We start from the raw sequence: 21,523 nt of genomic DNA, 5'->3' as shown, positions 1-21,523 counted from the left end.
AGGCGCCACCTTTGGTGTCTTACGACTTGTTTGATATAAGGCAGTACCAAGGGGAGTCCTTGAAGGATTTCCTGAACAGATTCGGAGCTCGGATAGTCCGTTTGCCAGGAAAGGACGAAGAGATGTTCGTACATGCCTTCAAAAAGGGTGTGTTGCCTGGGCCTTTTAGCGAGTCGCTCATCAGGAGCCACCCCGTCACGTTTGCCGAAATCCGGCGACGTGCTGTGGCTCATATAGCCGCCGAGAGTGAGGTCACCGAGAAGAGAGGAAATGTGGCCCCAGCTAAACCGCGCACCCAAGCAAGGGTACAACCTCAGAGGGTAATGGAGGCGGTGGCGGGAAAGAGAGATCAAAGGACGCATCATCCTTACGACCCTAAGAAAAATAAGAGTAAGGGACCAGGGCGCCCCAGGGAGAGTAATCGCCCCCCGAGGTATGAGTTTGTGATGGGTTTGGCTGATTTGATCGCCATCCCAAACATAGCTGCCAGGCTCAAAGTGCCTGAGAAAACGGCGGAGAAGGTCTTGGGGGCAAAACCAGACGCATGGTGCGAGTTCCACAAGAGTTTTGGCCACTCTATCAACTCGTGTTTGGCTTTGGGGCACCAGCTCGCCGAGTTGGTCAAATGTGGTTTCCTGAAGGATTACTTGCTAGAGAAGCAAGAGGAACAAGCATCAGGGTCTCAACCGGCGAGCAGCGGAGGGCAACAACACGAGGTGCCTATTCACGGCGAGATCCACACCATAGCTGGCGGATTCTCCGGCGGGGGGTGCACAGCGTCGCAACGAAAGAGGTATGCGAGGTCGATAATGTCAGTAGAAGTCTTTGAAGATCACTCGCCCGATGTGGACATCACGTTCACCAAGGAGGACCGCAGGGACGTGGTGCCTCACGACAACGACCCTATTGTGATCTCGCTTGTCACGGCGGGAAAGACCGTCCACCGGGTGCTGGTCGACCAAGGAAGCTCAGCAGACGTGATGTTTTGGCCAACCTTTGAGAAGTTACAACTGTCCCCTGATCAGCTAAGACCATATGGGGGCTGCTTGTACGGCTTTGCCGGCGACCAAGTGGAGGTGAGGGGGTATATCGAGCTGAGGACGACCTTCACTGACGGCTTGGCCTCACGAACGGAGAAGGTCAGGTACCTTGTTGTAAACGCCCCGTCAGCGTACAACATAATGCTGGGGAGGCCAACGCTCAACAGAACAGGAGTTGTGCCTTCGACAAGGCACATGAAGGTCAAGCTGCCGTCTATGGAGGGTATGATCATCACTATTTCCTCCGACCAGAAGGAGCGAAGAAGTGTTACAAAAACAGCCTCAAGAACAAGAGGTCTGTGTGCCACGTAACCACAACGCCTCCCCCTGGCGTGGAGCCGGAGCGCGAACCCCGGCGAGTTTCGGATGCGGCGTTAGAGGTGGTCGCCGAGGGCGATGTGCCGATGGGGAATGTAGAGGCAAGGTCGGAGAGAAACTGCTCGGAGACCGCCAGAGAAACCGGTATCGCGAGGGCGCTGATCGCCAGCGAGAGGAAACCTCAGCCAGTAGAGGAATGGCTCGAGAAGGAGATCAGTGGTAAGGTGTTTAAGTTGGGAAGAACCCTGGATAGCAAGACGCAAGACCAGATAGCCGAAGTAATAAGTAGACACTTGGATGCGTTTGCGTGGGCTGCTTCAGATATGCCGGGGATCAACCTCGATTTCTTGTCCATCGTTTGGCAATGGACCCCCAAGTCAGGCCCATCCGCCAAAGAAGAAGAAAATTCAATGAGGAGAAGAGACAGGCGATCAAAGAAGAGACACGGAAACTGCTTGCAGCAGGCCACATCAGGGAAATCCAATATCCAGAATGGCTCGCTAACGTCGTCCTGGTCAAGAAGAGCAGCGGAGAATGGCAGATATGCGTTGACTTTACAGAGTTGAACAAGGCCTGCCCGAAGGACTCTTACCCTTTGCCAAGCATTGACACTCTAGTAGACAGTGCATCAGGGTGCAAGCTGCTCAGTTTTCTGGATGCCTTCTCGGGGTACAACCAAATCAGAATGCACCCCATGGACGAAGAGAAGACCGCCTTCATGACCGAAAGGTCATGTTATTGCTACAAGGTAATGCCCTTCGGGCTGAAGAATGCAGGGGCCACGTACCAAAGGCTAATGGACAAGGTGCTCGCGCCCATGCTCGGAAGGAATGTGCAGGCATACGTCGACGACATGGTCGTGACGTCCCTGGAGAAAGACAAGCACGTCACAGACTTGGAAGAGTTGTTCATCACAATAGCCAGGTACAAGCTCAAACTGAATCCTGAAAAGTGCGTTTTTGGTGTAGAAGCAGGGAAATTTCTGGGGTTTCTTCTGTCAGAGAGGGGAATTGAGGCTAACCCCGAGAAGTGCGCCGCCATTTTGGCAATGAGGAGCCCCGCCAATGTGAAGGAGGTGCAGCAACTCACGGGGCGGATGGTCGCCCTGTCTCGATTTGTATCGGCAAGCGGAGAGAAGGGCCACCCATACTTCCAATGTTTGAAGAGGAACAACAAATTTGTTTGGACAAAGGAGTGTGAGGAGGCCTTCGTAAAGCTCAAGGAATATTTGGCGAGCCCTCCAGTTCTGTGCAAGCCCCAAAACATAACACCCCTCAGGCTGTACTTTGCCATAACTGAGAGGGCGATCAGCGCAGTGCTAGTGCAGGATCAGGACCAGACCCAAAGGCCTATATATTTCGTTAGCAAGGTGCTGCAGGGCCCGGAGGTAAGGTACCAGGCCCTAGAAAAGGCAGCATTAGCGGTTGTATTCTCGGCGAGGAGATTGCGTCATTACTTCCAGAGCTTCACGGTACTGGTGATGACTGATCTGCCGATCCAGAAGGTTTTGAAGAAGCCCGATGTGGCTGGAAGGATGGTGAAGTGGGCGGTCGAGCTTTCGGAGTTTGACATCAAGTATGAACCCCGGGGATCGATCAAAGGGCAAGTCTTCGCCGATTTCGTGGTCGAGTTGTCCTCCGAAGTGGCACAAAACGCCGAGGGTGACTTTCGCTGGGTACTCTCTGTTGATGGGTCGTCCAACCAGCTGGGCAGCGGGGCTGGGGTCATCTTGGAAGGGCCTAACGGAGTGTTGATAGAGCAGTCATTGAGGTTCGCTTTCAAAGCAAGCAACAACCAAGTAGAGTATGAGGCTTTGATCGCTGGAATCCTGCTGGCTAAGGAAATGGGGGCGAGAGTGCTGATGGCCAAGAGCGACTCGCTATTGGTCACGGGACAGGTAACTGGCGAGTTCCAAGCCAAGGACCCGCAGATGGCAGCCTACTTAGAGTACGTGCAGGAGCTAAGAAGATCTTTTGCTTCATTTGAAGTGGTGCACGTGCCAAGAGAACAGAATGCCCGAGCTGACTTGCTAGCCAAGCTCGCCAGTTCGGGAAAGGGGGGTAGGCAGAGGACTGTCATTCAAGAAACTTTGAAAGCGCCTCGAGCATTCGTGGCAGACCACCAAGTTCTCCATGTTTGTAGATCAACGGGAAGACCGGCGAGAAGTCATAGATCCCTAACGCAGGAAACTCTGAGGGCGCCGAGGGTCAGAGCGCGCCCAGCAGAAGAAGGGGCAAGATCGATGCAGATTTGCGCTGTCCACGAGCCAGACACGTGGATAACGCCTTACCAACGTTATTTAGCGGATGGTGTGCTTCCAGTTGACTCAACTGAGGCCAGAAAAATAAAGAAGAGCTCCAGCAAGTTTACCCTTATTGACGGCGAGCTGTACAGGTTTGGATTCACACACCCCCTTCTTGTATGTATACACGGAGAGAAGTGCACGAGGATTATGGCTGAGCTCCATGAGGGAATTTGCGGGAGCCACATTGGAGGCCGATCGCTGGCGACAAGGACTATCCGTGCAGGCTATTATTGGCCCACGATGAGAGAAGATTGCAAGAGATACGCCCAGCGTTGCAAGCAATGCCAGCAACACGCCGATTGGCACAAGGCACCCCCAGAAGAGCTGAAGTCGATTTACAGCCCCTGGCCGTTCCATACTTGGGGAATTGACATTCTGGGACCCTTCCCATTGGCAATCAGGCAGATGAAGTACTTGGTGGTGGCGATTGAATACTTCACCAAGTGGATCGAAGCGGAGCCAGTGGCCCAGATCACCGCACACAAGATCGAGAGATTTGTATGGAAGAACATAGTGTGCCGGTTTGGTGTGCCTAAACGCCTGGTGTCAGACAATGGGACTCAGTTTGCAAGTCACCTCTTGAAAAAGTTGTGCGAAGAGGTGGGGATACAACAGGTGTTTGCATCCGTCGAGCACCCACAGACAAATGGCTAAGTGGAGTCTGCCAATCGGGTGTTGCTGAGAGGATTAAAGAGAAGATTAGAGAAAGCTAAGGGATCGTGGGCTGAAGAGGTACCCCGCATAGTTTGGGCATACCATACCACTGAGCAGTCAGGAACCCACAAGACCCCCTTTAGTTTGGTTTATGGATGTGATGCGATGATTCCAGTCGAAATCCAGGAAAGCTCGCCGAGATTCCAGAACTTCGTGGCGGAAGACTCGAACGAAGAAAGAAGAATGAATCTGGATTTGCTGGATGAGGTCAGGGAGGAGGCGAGAGTGAAAGCCGAAGCAGTAAAGAGAAGAGTTGAGCGAAGGTACAACTCTAAGGTAACGTCAAGGCAGTTTAGAAGCGGCGATCTGGTGATGAGGAAGGCCCATCAGTATGAGATGCAGAACAAGTTATCGCCCAAGTGGACGGGACCGTTCAGAATAACCGAGGCGCTCGGGAATGGCGCCTACCGCTTGGAGACGTTAGAAGGAGGGGCGATTCCTCGCACTTGGAACGCCACACATCTCAAGTCGTATTACAGTTTATTACAGTTAAAGCCTTGTAAGTAAAGACGAATATGAAGAGATTTGAATAATTTCTGTTAAAACAATTTCAAGGGGGCACTCTTTTTTCCCTAAGGAGGGTTTTTAATGAGGCCACCCAATAAAGAAGAGTTTTTCAAAGTTTAAAGCTTCTATGTTTGCATGCTTATGGCTTCGAGAGTTTAGGAAAAAGGCCTTATTACTCGTATGTGATCTAGAGCAACAGTAAAATCGTATTGCATGCTCTCAGTTAAAAGTTTTTAAGTCCCCATCGTTTTTCGGCGATCGGCGGCATCAGTTAAAAGTTTTAAAGTCCCCATCGTTTTTCGGCGATCGGCGACATCAGTTAAAAGTCTTAAAGACCTCGTCGTCTTTCGGCGATCGGAGGCACCAACAATGATTAAAGACCTCAACGCCCTCGCGCGTCTTGAGGCGAGAAAGAGATAAAGTCCTCCTCGTCTTTGTGCGAGTGCAGACTAGAACAGATTAAAAGACCTCTCTGCACCAGCAGATAGAGGCAAGATTAAAAGTCCTCAGTGCATCCAGGGGGGGTGGAGATGTACACCCTGGGCAAGTTGAGGCACCGGATAAAAGTCCTTCTCACCTTAGGGTGAGTTCAGGCAAGATAAAGTCCTTCTCACCTTAGAGTGAGCCCAGGCAAGATAAAGTCCTTCTCACCTTAGAGTGAGTTCAGGCAAGATAAAGCCCTTCTCACCGAGTGAGTCCAGGCAAGATGAGCTGAAGGGGCAGGGGTGTTTGTGACCTTAAATGGTGGGAAGGGAAGGAAAATGCCTTTCCCCCTTTAAGTGAAACATCAATGTTGACCCAGTAAGACCAGATCATTGTTCTGAAACTCAGGGAGGTAGAGAAGGATCCAAAAGACGCCTCTACTCCCAGATGAGGGAACAATGATCAGGTCATGAAAAGAAGAAAGGTGACATCGCCAGAACCTTATGGCGTGAAAGTTGAGACAGTGAAGGGGTTGTGCGGCGAGTACCAGATCAGAAGAGTTCCGGGCGATGACAGAAGTAGGGGGGATTTCACTTGGCAGATCAGGTAAACTGTATTTTAATACTAGTTTGAGTCAGAACCTGCTGCCTAGTAAGTGATTTCATGTTAAGATTTGTTGCCTTAAGTTCACAAGTTTTATTGGACGTCATCGCCGAAGAGTTGATAGTTGCTCAAGTTTACTTTGAGTTAACAGTTTGCCAAGTTTGTTATAAGGTTAAACAACTTGCTCGAGTTAGAAGCGGTACATGGAGGGTCAAGTTCAGGTATTGCTGAGTTCACGCAGTTGAGCAAGTTTCGCCAAACAAGGTATCACCTCTGACGATCGATGTCCTCTATGCACTTAGCGCTAGAGCGATAGAGAAGCAAAGTGAAGTACGAAGAACGATGACTGATGAGTTGTCGGTGGGTACGCTGCCCGAAGAACGATGACTGATGAGTTGTTGGTGGGTACGCTGCTTGAAGAACGATGACTGATCAGTCTTGCCTTGTCGGAGGAAACTTTTCCAAACAAATTCCTACACAACAAGCTAGCAGACAGGCTATGCCTTGTCAGTCATCCAGTACAAAGCAGTGCACAAGAACTGTTAAGGACGAAGCTAAGGGAGTTGTTAGTCGTGATCAAAGTAGAGGCCAAGATCAAAGAAGGCAGATCGCGCTAAACCTAAGCTGGTTAACAGTTAGTCGTGTGCAAAGAGAAAGACAAAGCTTAAGAAAATGCGAAGAGAAAGATATGCGTCTGAAACTAGTATATATTAAGCGACAAAGTTTATACAAGTTCAAGTACAACAAATTGTGCAGAAGTGTAAAATTACAAAAAAAAAAGAGAGAAAGAGCTCAAGGAGGAGGGATGAGTTTTCCATCTACCACTTCGTGATAAATGCTGAACTGGGAGAGGTCCAGATCTGGGAGAATGCATTTGATCTGCTCGAGTGCCAGCTCGAACCCATCAGCAAGGGCTTCAGCGCCCACGCCCATAAGGTCAGCATTCTCCACTTCGAGCTTTTGCTTGGAGGCCTCCGCAACATTCTTCTCGGTGGTAAGGGAAGCAATGGAAGAAGCAGCTTCTTCCAATTGGCCCTTTGCCTCAGACAGCTTGCTCACCGCCTCCTCAAGCTTCTTCTCCCCAGTAGTGGTCGTTTCTCTGGCAGACTCGAGATCCCCCGCCAGTTGTGAGTTCAGTTGGCGTAGGGAGGAAGTCTCGGCCTCCAGGTGGGTCACCTTGCCCCGCAACTCCACCACCTCGCAGTCCAAGACATTGATGGCTTGTCCCATCAAGATCTTAGTCTTGATGGTCTCTTGGACCTGCGCCAGGTACTCACCCCTGGATTTTTCCACCATACCCCTCAGCAGGGCTACGGACTCTTGGGCAGCTTCGAAGTCACTCTGCAGTGACCCTTTGTCGTGCTCAAGCTCCTTTACCCTCTTCTCCAGGGCTATTTGCTTGCAGTGCTGGGTGGAAAACTCCAGGGAAAGCACTATCTGCTTCGCCAGGTGCATGTCCACCTCCTCCCCGTTCCACTCGACAAGCTCCCAGCTGCGAATGAGCTGTCGGACCAAAGCAATGACTCGGCTGAAGTTCTCATTGCTTGCTCCAGAGCCGCTTGGTCGAGAGCTGGCCCCGTCGCCTTCGGCGGTAGCGGCGGAGGTTGGCGGTGGTGGTGGCGTCACGAGAGGTCCCGGGAGATCCCCCGAGCGAGCAGAATCGCCCCCAGCAGGTGGAGTGGATTGACCAAGTGGTTGGCCTGCCGGGGAAGGAGATGGTGATCGAGGAGTTGGGGATGGCAGTTGTTGAGGAGAGGGAAAGCATGTTGGCACTGGGGCAGGTTGAATAGAAGGAGGCGAGGGCGAACCTTCCTCTATCTCCACTACCTCAATCTCCCCAGGCTGAAGAGATGAAGCCCCCCCAACCGCTGGAAGTTTCCTCTTGCGGTGTACGAGAGGAGAGCCAGAGCTCTCCTCTTCGGTTGAGGGAGCAGGAGCAGCAGCAGATGAAGGAAAGGTCTTCGCCAGCTTTCTTCTCTTCCTTCCTGGCTCGGGGCCTTCAGCTGGCGCGATCGAGAGAGGAGGAGCGGCGATAGGATCGGTGGTGGAAGAAGAGGAGCCAGTCCCTTTGGCCCCTTTAAGTTTGGCAAGCTCCAGCAAAGCTTTCCTCCTTTCCTTCCCTGACATCGTATCTACATCGAAGGGAAAAAGAAGAGTTAGATGGCATAGTTATGCAAGTGAGTCAAAATGTATGCAAGCATGCATGAGAATGTGCAAGTATCCTAAGAGGTGAAAGAAGAAGAGCCTACCTATGTATTTTTTCAAAGCCAACACATCAAACTCATGTTTGATGAGAAGAGCAGAGTTGTACTTGGCCCCCAGGAACAACCCACATAGCTCGCGCTCGTAGGGGGACATGGCTTCGAGACCCCGGGGTTTCTTGAACTCAACCCTAGGAACCCAGTAGAGGGGGTACCCCTCGAGCAATGTTGGACTTTGTGGGGTGGCAGATATCATGTAGAACCTGCCTTTCCAATCTTTGAAGGATTGCTGATACAGGCCCAAGAGCACCTATCCAGCAACCCCATTCAGACTAACCCAGGACCTGTCCCCAGGGTTCTTCGCCTCGAAGAAGTAGAGAAACACATCCACGGAGGCGTTAAGCCCGAAGTAATTGCAGAGAATCTCAAATGCCCGGATGAAAGCCCAGGCATTTGGATGGAGTTGGCAGGGTGCGACGTTCAGCTCCTTCTCGAAAAAGGTGAAGGGCAGGCGCAACTTCAACCTCTTGAAGATGGCGGAGTAGACGAAGGTGAAGGGCACCCCATTGGTGGCCCTCTCATCCGCACAGATGGGCATCCCTCGAGGAGGAATGCGTATACGGATATTAAAATCGTTTTCCCTGTCGACGGCACAAGAAGGCTCATCTAGGTCGTTGCTCAGAAGGGATTTAAGGTGACCCTGCGGTAGTAGGGTGGAGGTTTCGGCCAGCAACGCCAAGGGAGCCCAGTCGTAGACCCTGGCGTTGTCATGGTAGGAGGTTGCATCGGGTGGCGGCGGCGCCGGTGAACTTGTTGAAGGCTGTGCACCAGAAGACGAAGCGACGATTCGAGCGGTTTGTTTTAAGCGAGCCATTGTGAGATAACTGCAATGGAGAAAAATGAAGGGTCAGAGGAATGGAAGAAGAAGAAATGATGAATGGTTCGGTGAAAAACAGAGGAAAGGAAGAAGAAAGAGATGTCCAGGCAAAAAAGAGGAAGAGGGAAAAGCAGAAAGCAGAGTGAGGGGCGCGAAAACCCTAGCGCGGGTCGAGAAGAGAAAAAACAGAGAAGATGAATGCATGATAATAAAAGGGACGAATGCAATCGGTGAAAAGAGCCTAAATAGACCAAGGAAGAAGAAAAACCATACCTTTGAGTGATCGCGAAAGGTTGGGAGGTAGAAAGCTTGAAGGGAGATGGGCGCGAAGAGAGGGAATTCGAAGTGAGCCTGAGAGTGTTGAAGAAGATGATGAAATAGTGAAAACGCGCGCCTATTTGAATAAGGGAAGCGCTAGCGGCACTCCACGCTGGCCGTTGATGCGGCCACGTGTCGCAAGATTAAGAAAGGAAGTTGTAACGTTAAAGGGCAACACGTGAGGTGGCACGTGATGCGGCCCCACTTGCCACGTGGATCGAGAGCGCGACCACTTAGTCTCTTCGCTGAGAACGAGTTCACAGCTCGAGACTAGGGGGCTTGTGATCCGGTCGGTCATCGGTAGTCGATGACGTCAGTAGTAGATAACCACGTGGACCACTCGCACGGTGACACGTGGATCAGGTGGCAGAGAAATCGGGGAGGCGATCACCCGGTATGGTTATCGGAGGTCAGTAACCGAGTGACAACCGACAGATCAGTTCCAAGATAAACGGGTGACACGTGGATCAGGTGGCAGAGTAGTCATGGAGGAGATTCCCCGGTATGGAGATCGGTGGTCAGTAACTGAGTGGCCCTTGACAGATCAGTTCCAAGATAAACACCCGGGGGAGAACGCGAGAAGCAATAGAGCACCGATCAGTCATCGGGTGCATGGTCATCGGGGTTTCGTGTTACACGCAGTTAAACTGGGACTGAGATTCCCAGCGAGAGCGTTACGCATGGACCTCGCATGATCATACCTCAGAGAAAGAAGAGCTCCTCGTCGGTATAGTCGTGCACAAGAGTGGCCTAAGGGAGTCAGTAAACCGGTCAGTGATTGGTTACTCTCTCAACCCATTACGTGCATGGCATCGTGAAGGGGAAATCGTGTATGCAGAGAGCAATGCTTGGTGAGTGTGCCTAGTCCAGCCACACCCGGCGTTCTCCTGGGAATGTGCGATTTCACCCAGATGGAAGAAACGCGCTAAGTTACTCCGCAAGGGAATAACTTAGGCGCACAAGAGATGCGCTAGAGCCCTTCAGGTGGAGGCACGTGAACGGTTAGATGCGAGTTGCATGCCTCCACGTGTCACTGTCTGAGAGGGGCGCGACCGAGATAAAGGTGCACTCCGTGTCGTGAAAGGTACAGACAGAAAACCCAGACACCCACGACCCTGACTGTGGTATGTTTTCGTACAAAAGCATAACAGAATTCTGACACGCGCAGAGGACAGCGTAGCAGAATTCTGTTAGGCACAGACACAGAGGGGGATAAAAAGAGAATCAGAGAGAAATACACACACTGTTTTTTTTACACACATTATTTTCTAGTGATTCTGGGATCTAACTTGAGCGTCGGAGTGCAAACGGCCGCTAGAGGCGCCGTCTGTGTGTTTGCAGGTTGCGTTTGGAGTTCCCAAGGAGGAGGTTCTAAGAGTGTTCTTGCAGATAGCACAGTTGCCAGAGGCGGGTCAAGCAAGCGACAAGGCAATTCCTCCACGCTCGAGTTGTCGGCAGGATCACCCACCAGGCAATCTTTACAAAGTCTTGAGGGAGACTTAAGTTTTGGTAATCCATTCACCATCTTCTGTTGTAGAGTCTTCAAGCCTTTAAAGTTCAAGTGGCCATATCTACAGTGCCAAAGTTGCTCCATATCTTCTGTAATTGTATTGAAACATGTAGATGCTATAGGTTGTGATATAGCATGGAGTATAAACATTCAATTTGAAGTCATCTTGGTCTCCATGATTAAGCCTCTCTCATGGTGAAACACCTTACATTTTCCGTTTTAGGGTGTGTTTGGATTAGAGGGTGTGGGGGAGTGGAAAGTTGAGGGTGAGTGGGAGTGGAAGTGTGAAGAAAGTTGAGGTTGTTTGGATTGGGGTATGTTAGAGTGGATGTATGAAGAAAGTTTATTGGAAATTGTGAATGGTGTGATAGTTGTGAGAGTATTTTAATATATTTTGAATAGTAAAATTTGTAAGATTACAATTTTACCCTTTATATAAAAAAAGAATAAATAATGATTAATCCTATTTCATATTTTAGTTAATTATAATTTAAAATTAAAGTATAATTATATTATTTAACATTTTATTAATTAAGAATTATTTTTTATTTAAGTTAATTTATTTACATAATTTTAATATTAGAAATGATTTTATAAATTATGTTATGTTATATATATACAAATATAATTAAAAACAATATGATTATGTAAATAAGTAGCATGAAAAGTAGCATAAAACCTTAACAATAACAATGTCAACGTCAAAAATAACAAACACAATTCATCAATGTTCAACATGAAACTTAGAAATAAAAATAACAATGACAATAACATAATAATAACACACTCAATGGCCTTGATGACGTCGAATGTCAGCCAGAGTAACCTCCATTCTGTCCATTCGGGTATTCATCTTTTCCATGCCGGACAAAATTTGATTTAACAATTCCCTTTGAGTGGGGTTTTCCTCCTCAGGTTGACCACCTTCATCATCTTGTGGTGGCAATTCATCCTCTTCATCATCTTCTTCGTTTGCATGTTGTGGTCTACCAAGTTGCCATATGCCATTGACCTGGAATATATTTAATTTTGTCATACTTTTTTTGCCAAAGTAATGATTCCAGCCTAGCATTGTTGCTTGTTCATTGGACAAGTCAAAGCCATACACCTGCAAGATCCTCGTTATCAAATTTGCATATGGGAGAGGCATCTTGTTATCCCGGCATTTGATGATCTGTTGCATTATGTAATGAGGCCAATTAATGCGTACATTATTCTTGATTAACCACATCATGAAAATATCTTCATTCAGCAGTTGTGCATAGTTGCTTCCTCGAGGGCACAAGATATGCACCCATGTGTAATGCAACAGTCGGTCATTCATCTTCAGACTACCGACATTTTTCAGATTTTCACCTTGAACATCTTCACGAATCATGGTGGATAGTGCTAGTGCTCGATCAAAATTCACTTTCTCAGGGATCGTCCCGGGGGTTAACTTAAGACTGTCATATTGTAGATGAGCAATGGTCATCCAATCCACTTCTTTGATGTGTATCATTTTTCCGCAAATCTCAATGGCAAGGTGACCAGCAGGTGTGAATTTTGCATTTGTATAAAAAACCCTTACCAAATCCTCATAATACGGAAGATTAATTCCGAGGAAAGGTTGTAAACCTTGCCAATTGAGAAGATTTTGGAATTCAAATCCTGGACCAGCAAAAAATGGAGTATTCATCACTTTTGGTGGTAATACTTCTCTTGCGTGAAAATTATTTTCAAAAACCACCATTTGACGCCTGGTACTGAAGTATCTTGAATAATCAAGAACTTCTGGAATCCTCGTTAGTGGAGGAGGAACGTCAACATCTTCTGCTGGAGATTTACCCTTACGGGTTCTGTTACGTTTGTGGGATGATGATGCCATCTATAATGAAAACCTATCAAAATATTTTTAAAATTTATAATTCCATTCTGTCAAAATATATTTTTTTAAATCTGTTTAATAAAAAATTCATTTTAAAATAAATAATTACTTTCTACATTTATAATTAAAATATCAATTATTTGGATTCTGTAAACTTATTTATCTTTGTAATAATTTATTATCAATCCTAAAATAAACTTTTTCTAACTTTTTAAATTACTATAACATTTTTTTTTAACATTTAATTTTAACACCAATAATTTATGTAAAATACAAATTAAAAAAAATAACTCAAAATAATATTTCTACTTTAAACTTTTACTGTTATTTTTAATTAATACAACATTTTTATAATGTTTTTTATTATAACATTACTAAATTATGTTTAATCTACAAAAATAAAAACCCTATCAAAATATTTTTAAAATTTTTAATTCCATTCTGTCAAAATAAATTTTTTTAAATCTGTTTAATAAACAATTCATTTTGAAATAAATAATTACTTTCTACATTTATAATTAAAATATCAATTAAAAATAGCACTTCTAAAATATCAATTACTTTTTAAAAAATCTACAAATTAAAAATTTCTATTTCCACTTGTAAAAATATTCATTTTAAATACATTTATTTTTATCTTTGTAATAATTTATGTACAATCTAAAATAATATTAATTACAGATTATTAATTTTTATTTGGATTCTGTAAACTTATTTATCTTTGTAATAATTTATTATCAATCCTAAAATAAACTTTTTCTGACTTTTTAAATTATTATAACATTTTTTTTAACATTTAATTCTAACACCAATAATTTATGTGAATTACAAATTAAAAACAGAAATAAATATAAAACAGAAATAAAAAAAAATTAACTTTACATAAAAAAAATTAAAAACCTGAAGATAAGCAACAACAGTAGCACAAGCTACACAATAGGATGACTTAGGATGAAGAACACTGCCTGAAAATCACATAAAAAAAATTCATAAACATAGAATTCCAAAAAAATATAGAACATAATCGATTATGCTCTCAGTTATGGACAGAGGATAATCGATTATCCAGGGATAATCGATTATGTGTGTAGGCAAAAATACACCATAATCGATTATGGCACACAATAATCGATTATGGCCCATTTTCAACACACCAGATAATCGATTAGGCCTGTAAACTTTTACAGATAATCGATTATGTGTGTAGGCAAAAATACACCATAATCGATTATGGCACACAATAATCGATTATGGCCCATTTTCAACACACCAGATAATCGATTGTGCCTGTAAACTTTTACAGATAATCGATTATGTTCGTTGAAAAATCGATTATCTGCCCCATAATCGATTATCTGACTTGTTATAATTGAGGCATAATCGATTATGCACCATTTCAGACTTTAGCTCTCACCTCAGACGAACCCAGATCAACCCAGATTAACGCAGATGAATCACAAGAACAACCCCAGGACGTGAGATGAACAAGGTATACTAACAAAAACGAAGATGGCTTATAGGAATCTCTCCAACCACACTACAATCCACTCTCAGATGGCTCGGTTGCTTTCGTTTTCTGTGAATGGAGGAAGGAACTTCATGCTGTTATATAGCCACGCCCACCTACCTCACCCACTCACCCACCACTACATTCACTCTCCATTCACTCTCCTTTCACAGATTCACACAGAGTCAAACGATTCCTGAGCCAAGTCAGGAATCTCATGGCTTCATGTGGCATGCATGCGCAGGGGCACTGTTTCTTGATTCCAGCAAAAGCAAGGGTAAATTTGTAACTTGCTTCGGATGACTTGGCACTCTCCATCTACAGTGCAACTTTCTCTTCTTCTTTGCGCAGATAAACAATTCGCTCAACTTTCTGCTCCCCTCCACACTCACCCGCAACCATGCATGGATCCAAACGGGGTGCTGTTGTGACATCCGTCGTCGCCAACAGTGGCACCCCTGGATCCAAACGAAGCCTTAAAGCAGAATCGTAAGCCCTTTTTCTTGTAATTGCCCAATACTCAACAAATTGTTCTTCAGTTCTGGAACATAGAATACCCCTGTAATTTTCTGTGCTATTCCATTTACATGCAGTCATATATTACCCTTACCTAATACGACCATGCTTGTGTTGTTACCCAGGTTCACTGATTCTCTGAAACTTTCATCAAAATCTGAGAAATATTCCTTCTTCCCACACATATGATTGTTGCACCCTGAGTCAAGAAACCACACATTTATTGTATGGGCTTTATTCATATCCATGTAAGCCATCAGTAACATTGCTTCTTCAGTTTCTGCATAGTTGGCCTCCTCCTTGCTTGGACATTCCCATTAAAAATGGCCTAGCTTGTGACAATGATAGCACTCTACTGTGGCCTTGTCGAAGCTTTGTCTACCTCGTCCTCGTCTCTTCCTTTTCCACGACCTCAACCCCTTCCTCCAGAGTGTGTTGCGTAAGTAATCTTCAAAGCATGTTCTTCTTCTATATGATAACTCATGCGTTGTTCATGCACGAGTAGGCTGCTTTGCAACTCGTCAATGGTCAAGGTGTCAGTATCCTTAGACTCCTCAATGGAACACACAACATAATCAAATATGGGAGTCAAGGATCTCAAAATCTTTTTCAACTACAGCAATGTCTCCCTTGTTCTCACCATTTACTTCCATCTTGTTGGCTAGGGTAAGGGTCCGAGCAAAATACTCATTCACAGATTTGCCTTCCTTCATTGAAGAATTTCAAACTCCTTTCGAAGAGCTTGTAAGTGTGCACACTTAACCCGGGATGAACCTTGATATTTTTGCTTCAAAGAATCCCATATGTTTTTTGTTGTATCCTTGTGAATGATCGTCTCCAAGATAGAACGATTTAATGCTTGAAATAGATAGTTCTTTTCTTTCAAATCTTTCAACTTCTGATCGTCAATGTGTTTTCTCTGGGCATCTGTGAGGCTAACACCTTCTGCTGTTGCAGGAACCTCATTTTCAACCACGCCCCAGTACTCTTTAGAGTGAAAAAAATTTTCCATGAGCATTGTCCAATGATCATAGTGCCAATCAAATTTCGAAACTGTTGGTTGCACAAATGAACTTTCTGACATGATTTTCTCTTGTAGAAGAATACTGCTTCAAGGTTTGATCAGGCCCGGTAACCTGGCTCTGATACCAAATGTTAAAAAACAGAGAAGCTCTTCTTTAATAGTGGATATAATAAGAAAAAGTGCTCACTTTTACTGAATAATAAATGGCTATTATATAGCCTTTACAAAATGACCTAAACAATATTATAACACCCACTAGTAACAGGAACAAAATTGCTCATGACTAATCAAATCCTAAAATTGAATTAAATCCCATAATAATAGATATTTATTGTTGACCCGAAGATAAAAACCTAAAGTCTATAATCTTAATCTTAACATTCATGCATTAAAACCTCGTTAGAATGTAACATTTTAATGTTTCTTTATATTTTTCTTAACAATATTTATAGTTATTATTATTTTTCAGGAAAGTAATAACAATTTACAGCATGATGATTCCCACAATGAATGATGACTGAAATTTGTTTTTTACCCACTTATCACTTTTATTACATTTCTATTTTAAAATTTTAAAGACGTTCTTAAGAATCTTAAAACATAAGCAATTACATTTTTTAAATATTGATCAAATCCTAAGAATAATATTCGCACGAATGTGATTCCAGGAAAGTCTCATAAATTGAAACAAATTCGCCAGAGCTAAAAAAAACATTGTTGTTTAACTGTTACCTAATAAGAAGTCATAATCTCAGACCTACCAGAAAATAAGCAAAAAGAATGGATAAGATTGTGCTTGTTACCCAAATTGTTTAATCATGTCATAAAGTATCAGTTAATCATTGCTACTAAACTAGAGAAAAATAAATAAATAAATACAAAGCCAGATGTGTATAATCCACTAAAATATTGATCATGATAAATAAATTATCCAAAATTGTTGTCTATCAAAAAGATTGTGACCCGTGAGACATAAAGTAATGGAAAACATAAACAAAAAAGGTATAAAATTCCTGGATCATGATGCAGCTAAAAAATTGTTACCTCTAAGTAAACAAGACCTACAAAAAGAATTATGAGACTCGTGCCATCTTTGGTACTTCACATAGAGGCAACTAACTACGGCTAAGTTCGGGAATGATCACTGATTTGGTATATTATGAATGTGCAATTTCACTCTAACATCAAAAACTTGTCTCCCTTCAACTAGGTGCTGGAATACTAATGTATCTGGCTATAAACATAACCTTCATCTATTCAGCTCTTCCATCAAAAACCACAAAAGTTCTCAGCAGGATCTATGTACACTGATTCTCACCAGATTTAGCCTTCAAAATTAGCCCCGTGACAAGGCCATGAAGTCTTTGAGACCCTGGACCAGGTTTGAGTTTATAAATGTTCCCAATCTCAGAACATTTGGGTTTTCCAGTGCACCAACCGCCAAGAGGGAATAGTCCATTTCTCCTACGGAGAATTTTCTTATCAATCATATCCAATGATGGATCGTCTTGACTAAATTTTCTAGCAAAGGCAGCACCACTTTCGATCATTTTGTCTGAGTCATTCATGTTAAGAACATGAGGGTGCTGTTTAGGAGGGTTGTCCCAGGAAATATAATGCAAGTCAGTATTGACAAGGGTTTTAGCTAACTCTGGCACATTGCATGCAACAGTCTGAAAGTAGCCTTCAGGGGAAGACAGAAAATTGGTGTAGTACATGAGAAGAGTTCTTGGAAGATTGTCCCACCCCCATATAATATATTCAACAAAGTCATGTGACAAAACCATCCATGCTGAACCTGCAATGTGTGTACAATACTTCAACACAAAATCTTCAGAAGGCAAAGTAAGGACTTTTACACTGTCAACCAATAAAAAATTATCGCGTATATCTTAAAAACCATCTCTTACATCATTTATCACTGGTTAACGGTGTAGAGATATTTAATACTGACAGGTGCATAGATTTTAAACTCAAGTAAATAACAACGAAAGTGGGAAAATGATGGTAAGCCAGAAACCAGTTATTCGGCAATTTATATGGAGTAGAAGGGGAATTATTTGATTTAAGGTTAAAGATTGATCAGTCTTCACTCCTCAGCCACAAAGGGGAAAACAATTTTTCCTAGTCCAAAAGCCCAAACGGAGAATCTTTCATGAAACAAACACATTTCCCGGATTGTAAGAACATAAGTTATTTAAAATACACATGCATACATTTCAATTCCGCCCTGAGAAGCCATATCCTTCAAGAAAATTAAATGAACCAGATAACTTATTAAGATATCAGAACCAAGGTGAATCTGCTAAAGTAATTTGGTAGTTTTCCCATGTCTGATTCATTCAGAACGTATTCATATACATACATCAATGAGGCTATATTATCATGCCATATTATTCCTAAAAATGTATCTGTAGCAATCCTAATTTAATTCCTATATTAACGGATCAAATATACACGCATATTATTTCCCTGATTATATGATATATACAGATACTATCTTAAAATATAATGCTGTCAAATATTTCTGCAATAATGCCAGATTTGGATTTGATGTATTTGTATAGGATCAGACTTGGAATTGATGTACTCGTATCAGATACTTTCTTATCAAAAGTAGTCTCTACGAGAACAGCATATATCTGATTTCATTCACTAAGACTATATTGTTCTCCAAATTTGTATGTGAACCTTTAGAAAAGTGACCAATGACAGAAATAGACGGTAAAAAAGGAGAAAACTAACCAGTGAATAGTTTAAATGCTGTTGGCAGAGGTCTCTTAGGTTCGACCCAAAATACATCAGATTTGGTTGACATGTAGAGCCCGGGGTCTACAATTAAAGGCATTGCTCGTTTATCACTGCATATGGTTCAATTTATCATTATGTGTAAATACAGGTCTCCTATGTCATGGGAGGAGGGCACAATTCATTATCTATGTCAAGGCCATTGGTATCATGTGACTAAGAGAAGAAAGAACTTACAACTTCCATCCTAACTGACTTGTGTGCTCAATGAAGTTAAGGCCTCTATCTAAATCTGAAAAAGTATATAGTAGATCTGCACAATTGTAAATTCATATTAGTCTTACAATAATTGAGCAGCAAAAGTTGGAATCCTAAAAGGTTTGAGTCAGAACAAATTGTAATAGAAACAAACAACCATGTAGGATAATAAACTAACCATCCTGAGTCACAAGAGGATAGTCTGAAGCACTAAGATTAATGAACCAATCCCAATCTTTACTTCTCTTGAGCAAAATGGCACAAGCATGAAGAGTATTAGAAACCATCGTTGGTCCTCGGTAAGTGACCATGTTAGCCTTTGGGATGACATAAACGTTTCCAACCTCAGCGAAGATATGTTGTCTTTCAATTCTATGTGCAATCTCATTCCTTTCCTCTATCGGGGATTCAAGGTCCATATGAACAACATAATGGTTTAGTGGATGATAAAGTGCATGGAGAGTTCTCCAAAGCTTTTCCAAATCACCTTTTGAACCAGAAATCAAATAAGCAAACCGAGGAATCGCAGGCCTAGCCGGTGCCGGAGCAGGAGCAGGAGAATCCCTCTTCTGCTCCCTCTTGTCCGTAAAAAGTGGGGAAGTCTGGTTTGAAAGTAAATGAGATGGGAGAAAGAAGAACAGTGAATTGATGGAGTGAATTGAAGAGACAAGACCCATGTTGAAGGATGTGACTAGTAAGAGCATGCATATGGCAGAACAGACTAGGAAAGAGTATAACCACTTCTTCTCTATGTTTAAGAACCCCATAACTGAGAACTATCATGGATAATACTTCACATTCTAGATTCCATTCATAACTTCAACACAAATTGACAATTCACTATCAAACCGCCACTAGAACACACATATTTAGCACCCTCTTCAAATATCTTCTCAACAGTCTCTGCCTTGAAATAGTGTCTGTTGCATCAAAATCAAATGTCATATTCAAGAAATTGTATAGTTCTCTAATTATTTCATAAAAGAAGGAATCACAGTTCCGTAATCAAACAGGTTAAGCACCAATAAATAAATCGGTAATTAGAAACACTAAAAGATACGCATCTAAGCATGTCTGGTGAAACGAGACAATCCTGAACATAATAAAAGAATCGAAAAACATAGGCCACAGAATGTTAAAAAATTAAACAACAGATTTTGTTCCAGACAATGTCGAGGGAAGAAGAAAAAAAAATGTAAACGAATGTTGGAACGGAATTGATCACCGCAAAACAATAGCTAGAAAAGGCAACGATCTCTAACAAATCGATAATCACTGGAATTGAATCAAGATAGATTTTAGCTCAAACAATGGTCCAAAAATATTAATCAACAGACTATGATCATCAAAAGAAACAAAACAACAAAAAGAAAAGAGAAACCCCAGATGAACGATTCATTGATTCAATCTTTCACAAGCCAAGAAACAGCAGAAACACACAGGAACAAAGAGAGAGAAAAAAACCTGCATGAGGAAGAACAACACGAGCTGAAACTGAAGGGTAAGCATACTCAAACAGAAAACATTAAACGAAACATGTTTAGAGTTAATTATTGTTATTTTTATGATTATGCAGATCACAGTCATGAATTTACTGCAGAGATAAAGACGAGAGACAAACCAGTTTTGTGATGTAGGAGTTGTCCACGTCCAAGAATGACATGAGAGAGAGTGAGAGAGTGACAGAGAGAGAGGATCGAAGGTTGAACACATAAATTGAATAAGAGAAAGGTGTCTCTTTTATTGTGTGACTTGTGAGTTATAGCTTGGAAGATGTACGTTCATTTCATACTGCTTCAACCTACGTGTCAGACAAAGCGCTTCCATTTCTTTTTGGACCTATATATGTGTGATAAATTCATATATGATTTATAATTTTTTTAAGTTCTACCAATATAGCTACTCATTATTAATGCTTTATAATATAAGATACAATTTGTTTGTACAAATTTAGTATATGCATTTTATAGATAGAAAAATAAATTAATTTATTTGTATATGAAAATGTTGTGGACTAAGAATGGCATTCAAATTTTTTTAATATTGTGTGGACTCTACAAATTTTTTTTTTAGGGTTTAGGGTTACCTTTTAGATTTATTCCGCATTTTCGCTGGTGCTGTTGCTTCTTCTTCTCCCCTTCTCTAGCTGACGGTGCTCTTGGTGTGCCGATAGTGTAGTGTCATTGCTCTTGCTCTACTTATTAGTTCTGAGGAAATTGCGTCCAAATATATTAGGTAAATAAATCATTTGGTTTCAGGACAAAATTAATTTTGCTTTTAGAAGAATGAAAAAATATTATTAATAGTCTTAATAACTTTTTAATTAAGTTGTCAAAATTAGTTCAAAACTTTAAGTTAATTTACTTCACTATATAGATGAGCACGATGAAGTGGAAAAATATTTTTTTTATAAATATCGATCAAACTAATTTTTATTTATTTAGTTTGGAGGTGGATTAATGGGTAACCTACTAACTATAATATTTTATTATTATTTTCATAATTTCTTTTTTCTGTTTTAACTACTAGTTTTAATATTATGCATCTTGATATTTTAGTTTTTTTAATACTAAAATGTTATTCAACAGTGTTTAAATGATTTAAGTATTTAATTAATTTGTTTATTAATGTAAGTTATTATTTTAATTCTTTTATAAAAATAATTAGGCTAACTCTATTCACATGAAATACAAATGTATAAAGTGACTATAATAATCAAAATTAGTGAGTTGATGATGATTGTACACATGAATCATAATTGTTTAAAAATTCGAAATTAAATGTCTA

At 42.4% G+C, this 21,523-nt stretch overlaps 1 protein-coding gene across 2 annotated transcripts; it reads right to left on the bottom strand.

Annotated features, from left to right (window-relative positions):
- Positions 1-16,620: 16,620 nt before the first annotated feature.
- LOC137835269 (beta-glucuronosyltransferase GlcAT14A) lies at positions 16,621-20,550 on the bottom strand. 2 transcript variants are annotated; one of them, XM_068643698.2, is made up of 5 exons: positions 20,358-20,550; positions 18,915-19,656; positions 18,716-18,791; positions 18,476-18,591; positions 16,621-17,528 (listed from the first exon to the last, which is right to left on the bottom strand). In XM_068643698.2, exons 2-5 carry the CDS (start codon positions 19,501-19,503, stop codon positions 17,029-17,031), a joined length of 1,281 nt encoding a protein of 426 aa, XP_068499799.2. In that variant the 5' UTR covers positions 19,504-19,656; positions 20,358-20,550; the 3' UTR covers positions 16,621-17,028. The 2 variants fall into 2 exon arrangements, with proteins under 2 accessions (XP_068499799.2, XP_068499798.2); XM_068643697.2 differs by lacking the exon at positions 20,358-20,550 and adding an exon at positions 20,201-20,340.
- Between the last annotated feature and the right edge of the window lie 973 nt (positions 20,551-21,523).

Source organism: Phaseolus vulgaris, chromosome 5 (assembly GCF_051622355.1).
Source record: "Phaseolus vulgaris cultivar YP4 chromosome 5, ASM5162235v1, whole genome shotgun sequence".
Taxonomy (NCBI): domain Eukaryota; kingdom Viridiplantae; phylum Streptophyta; class Magnoliopsida; order Fabales; family Fabaceae; genus Phaseolus; species Phaseolus vulgaris.
The sequence above is the reverse complement of the archived record's forward strand: the minus strand, read 5'-3'. Positions and strand labels throughout refer to the sequence as shown.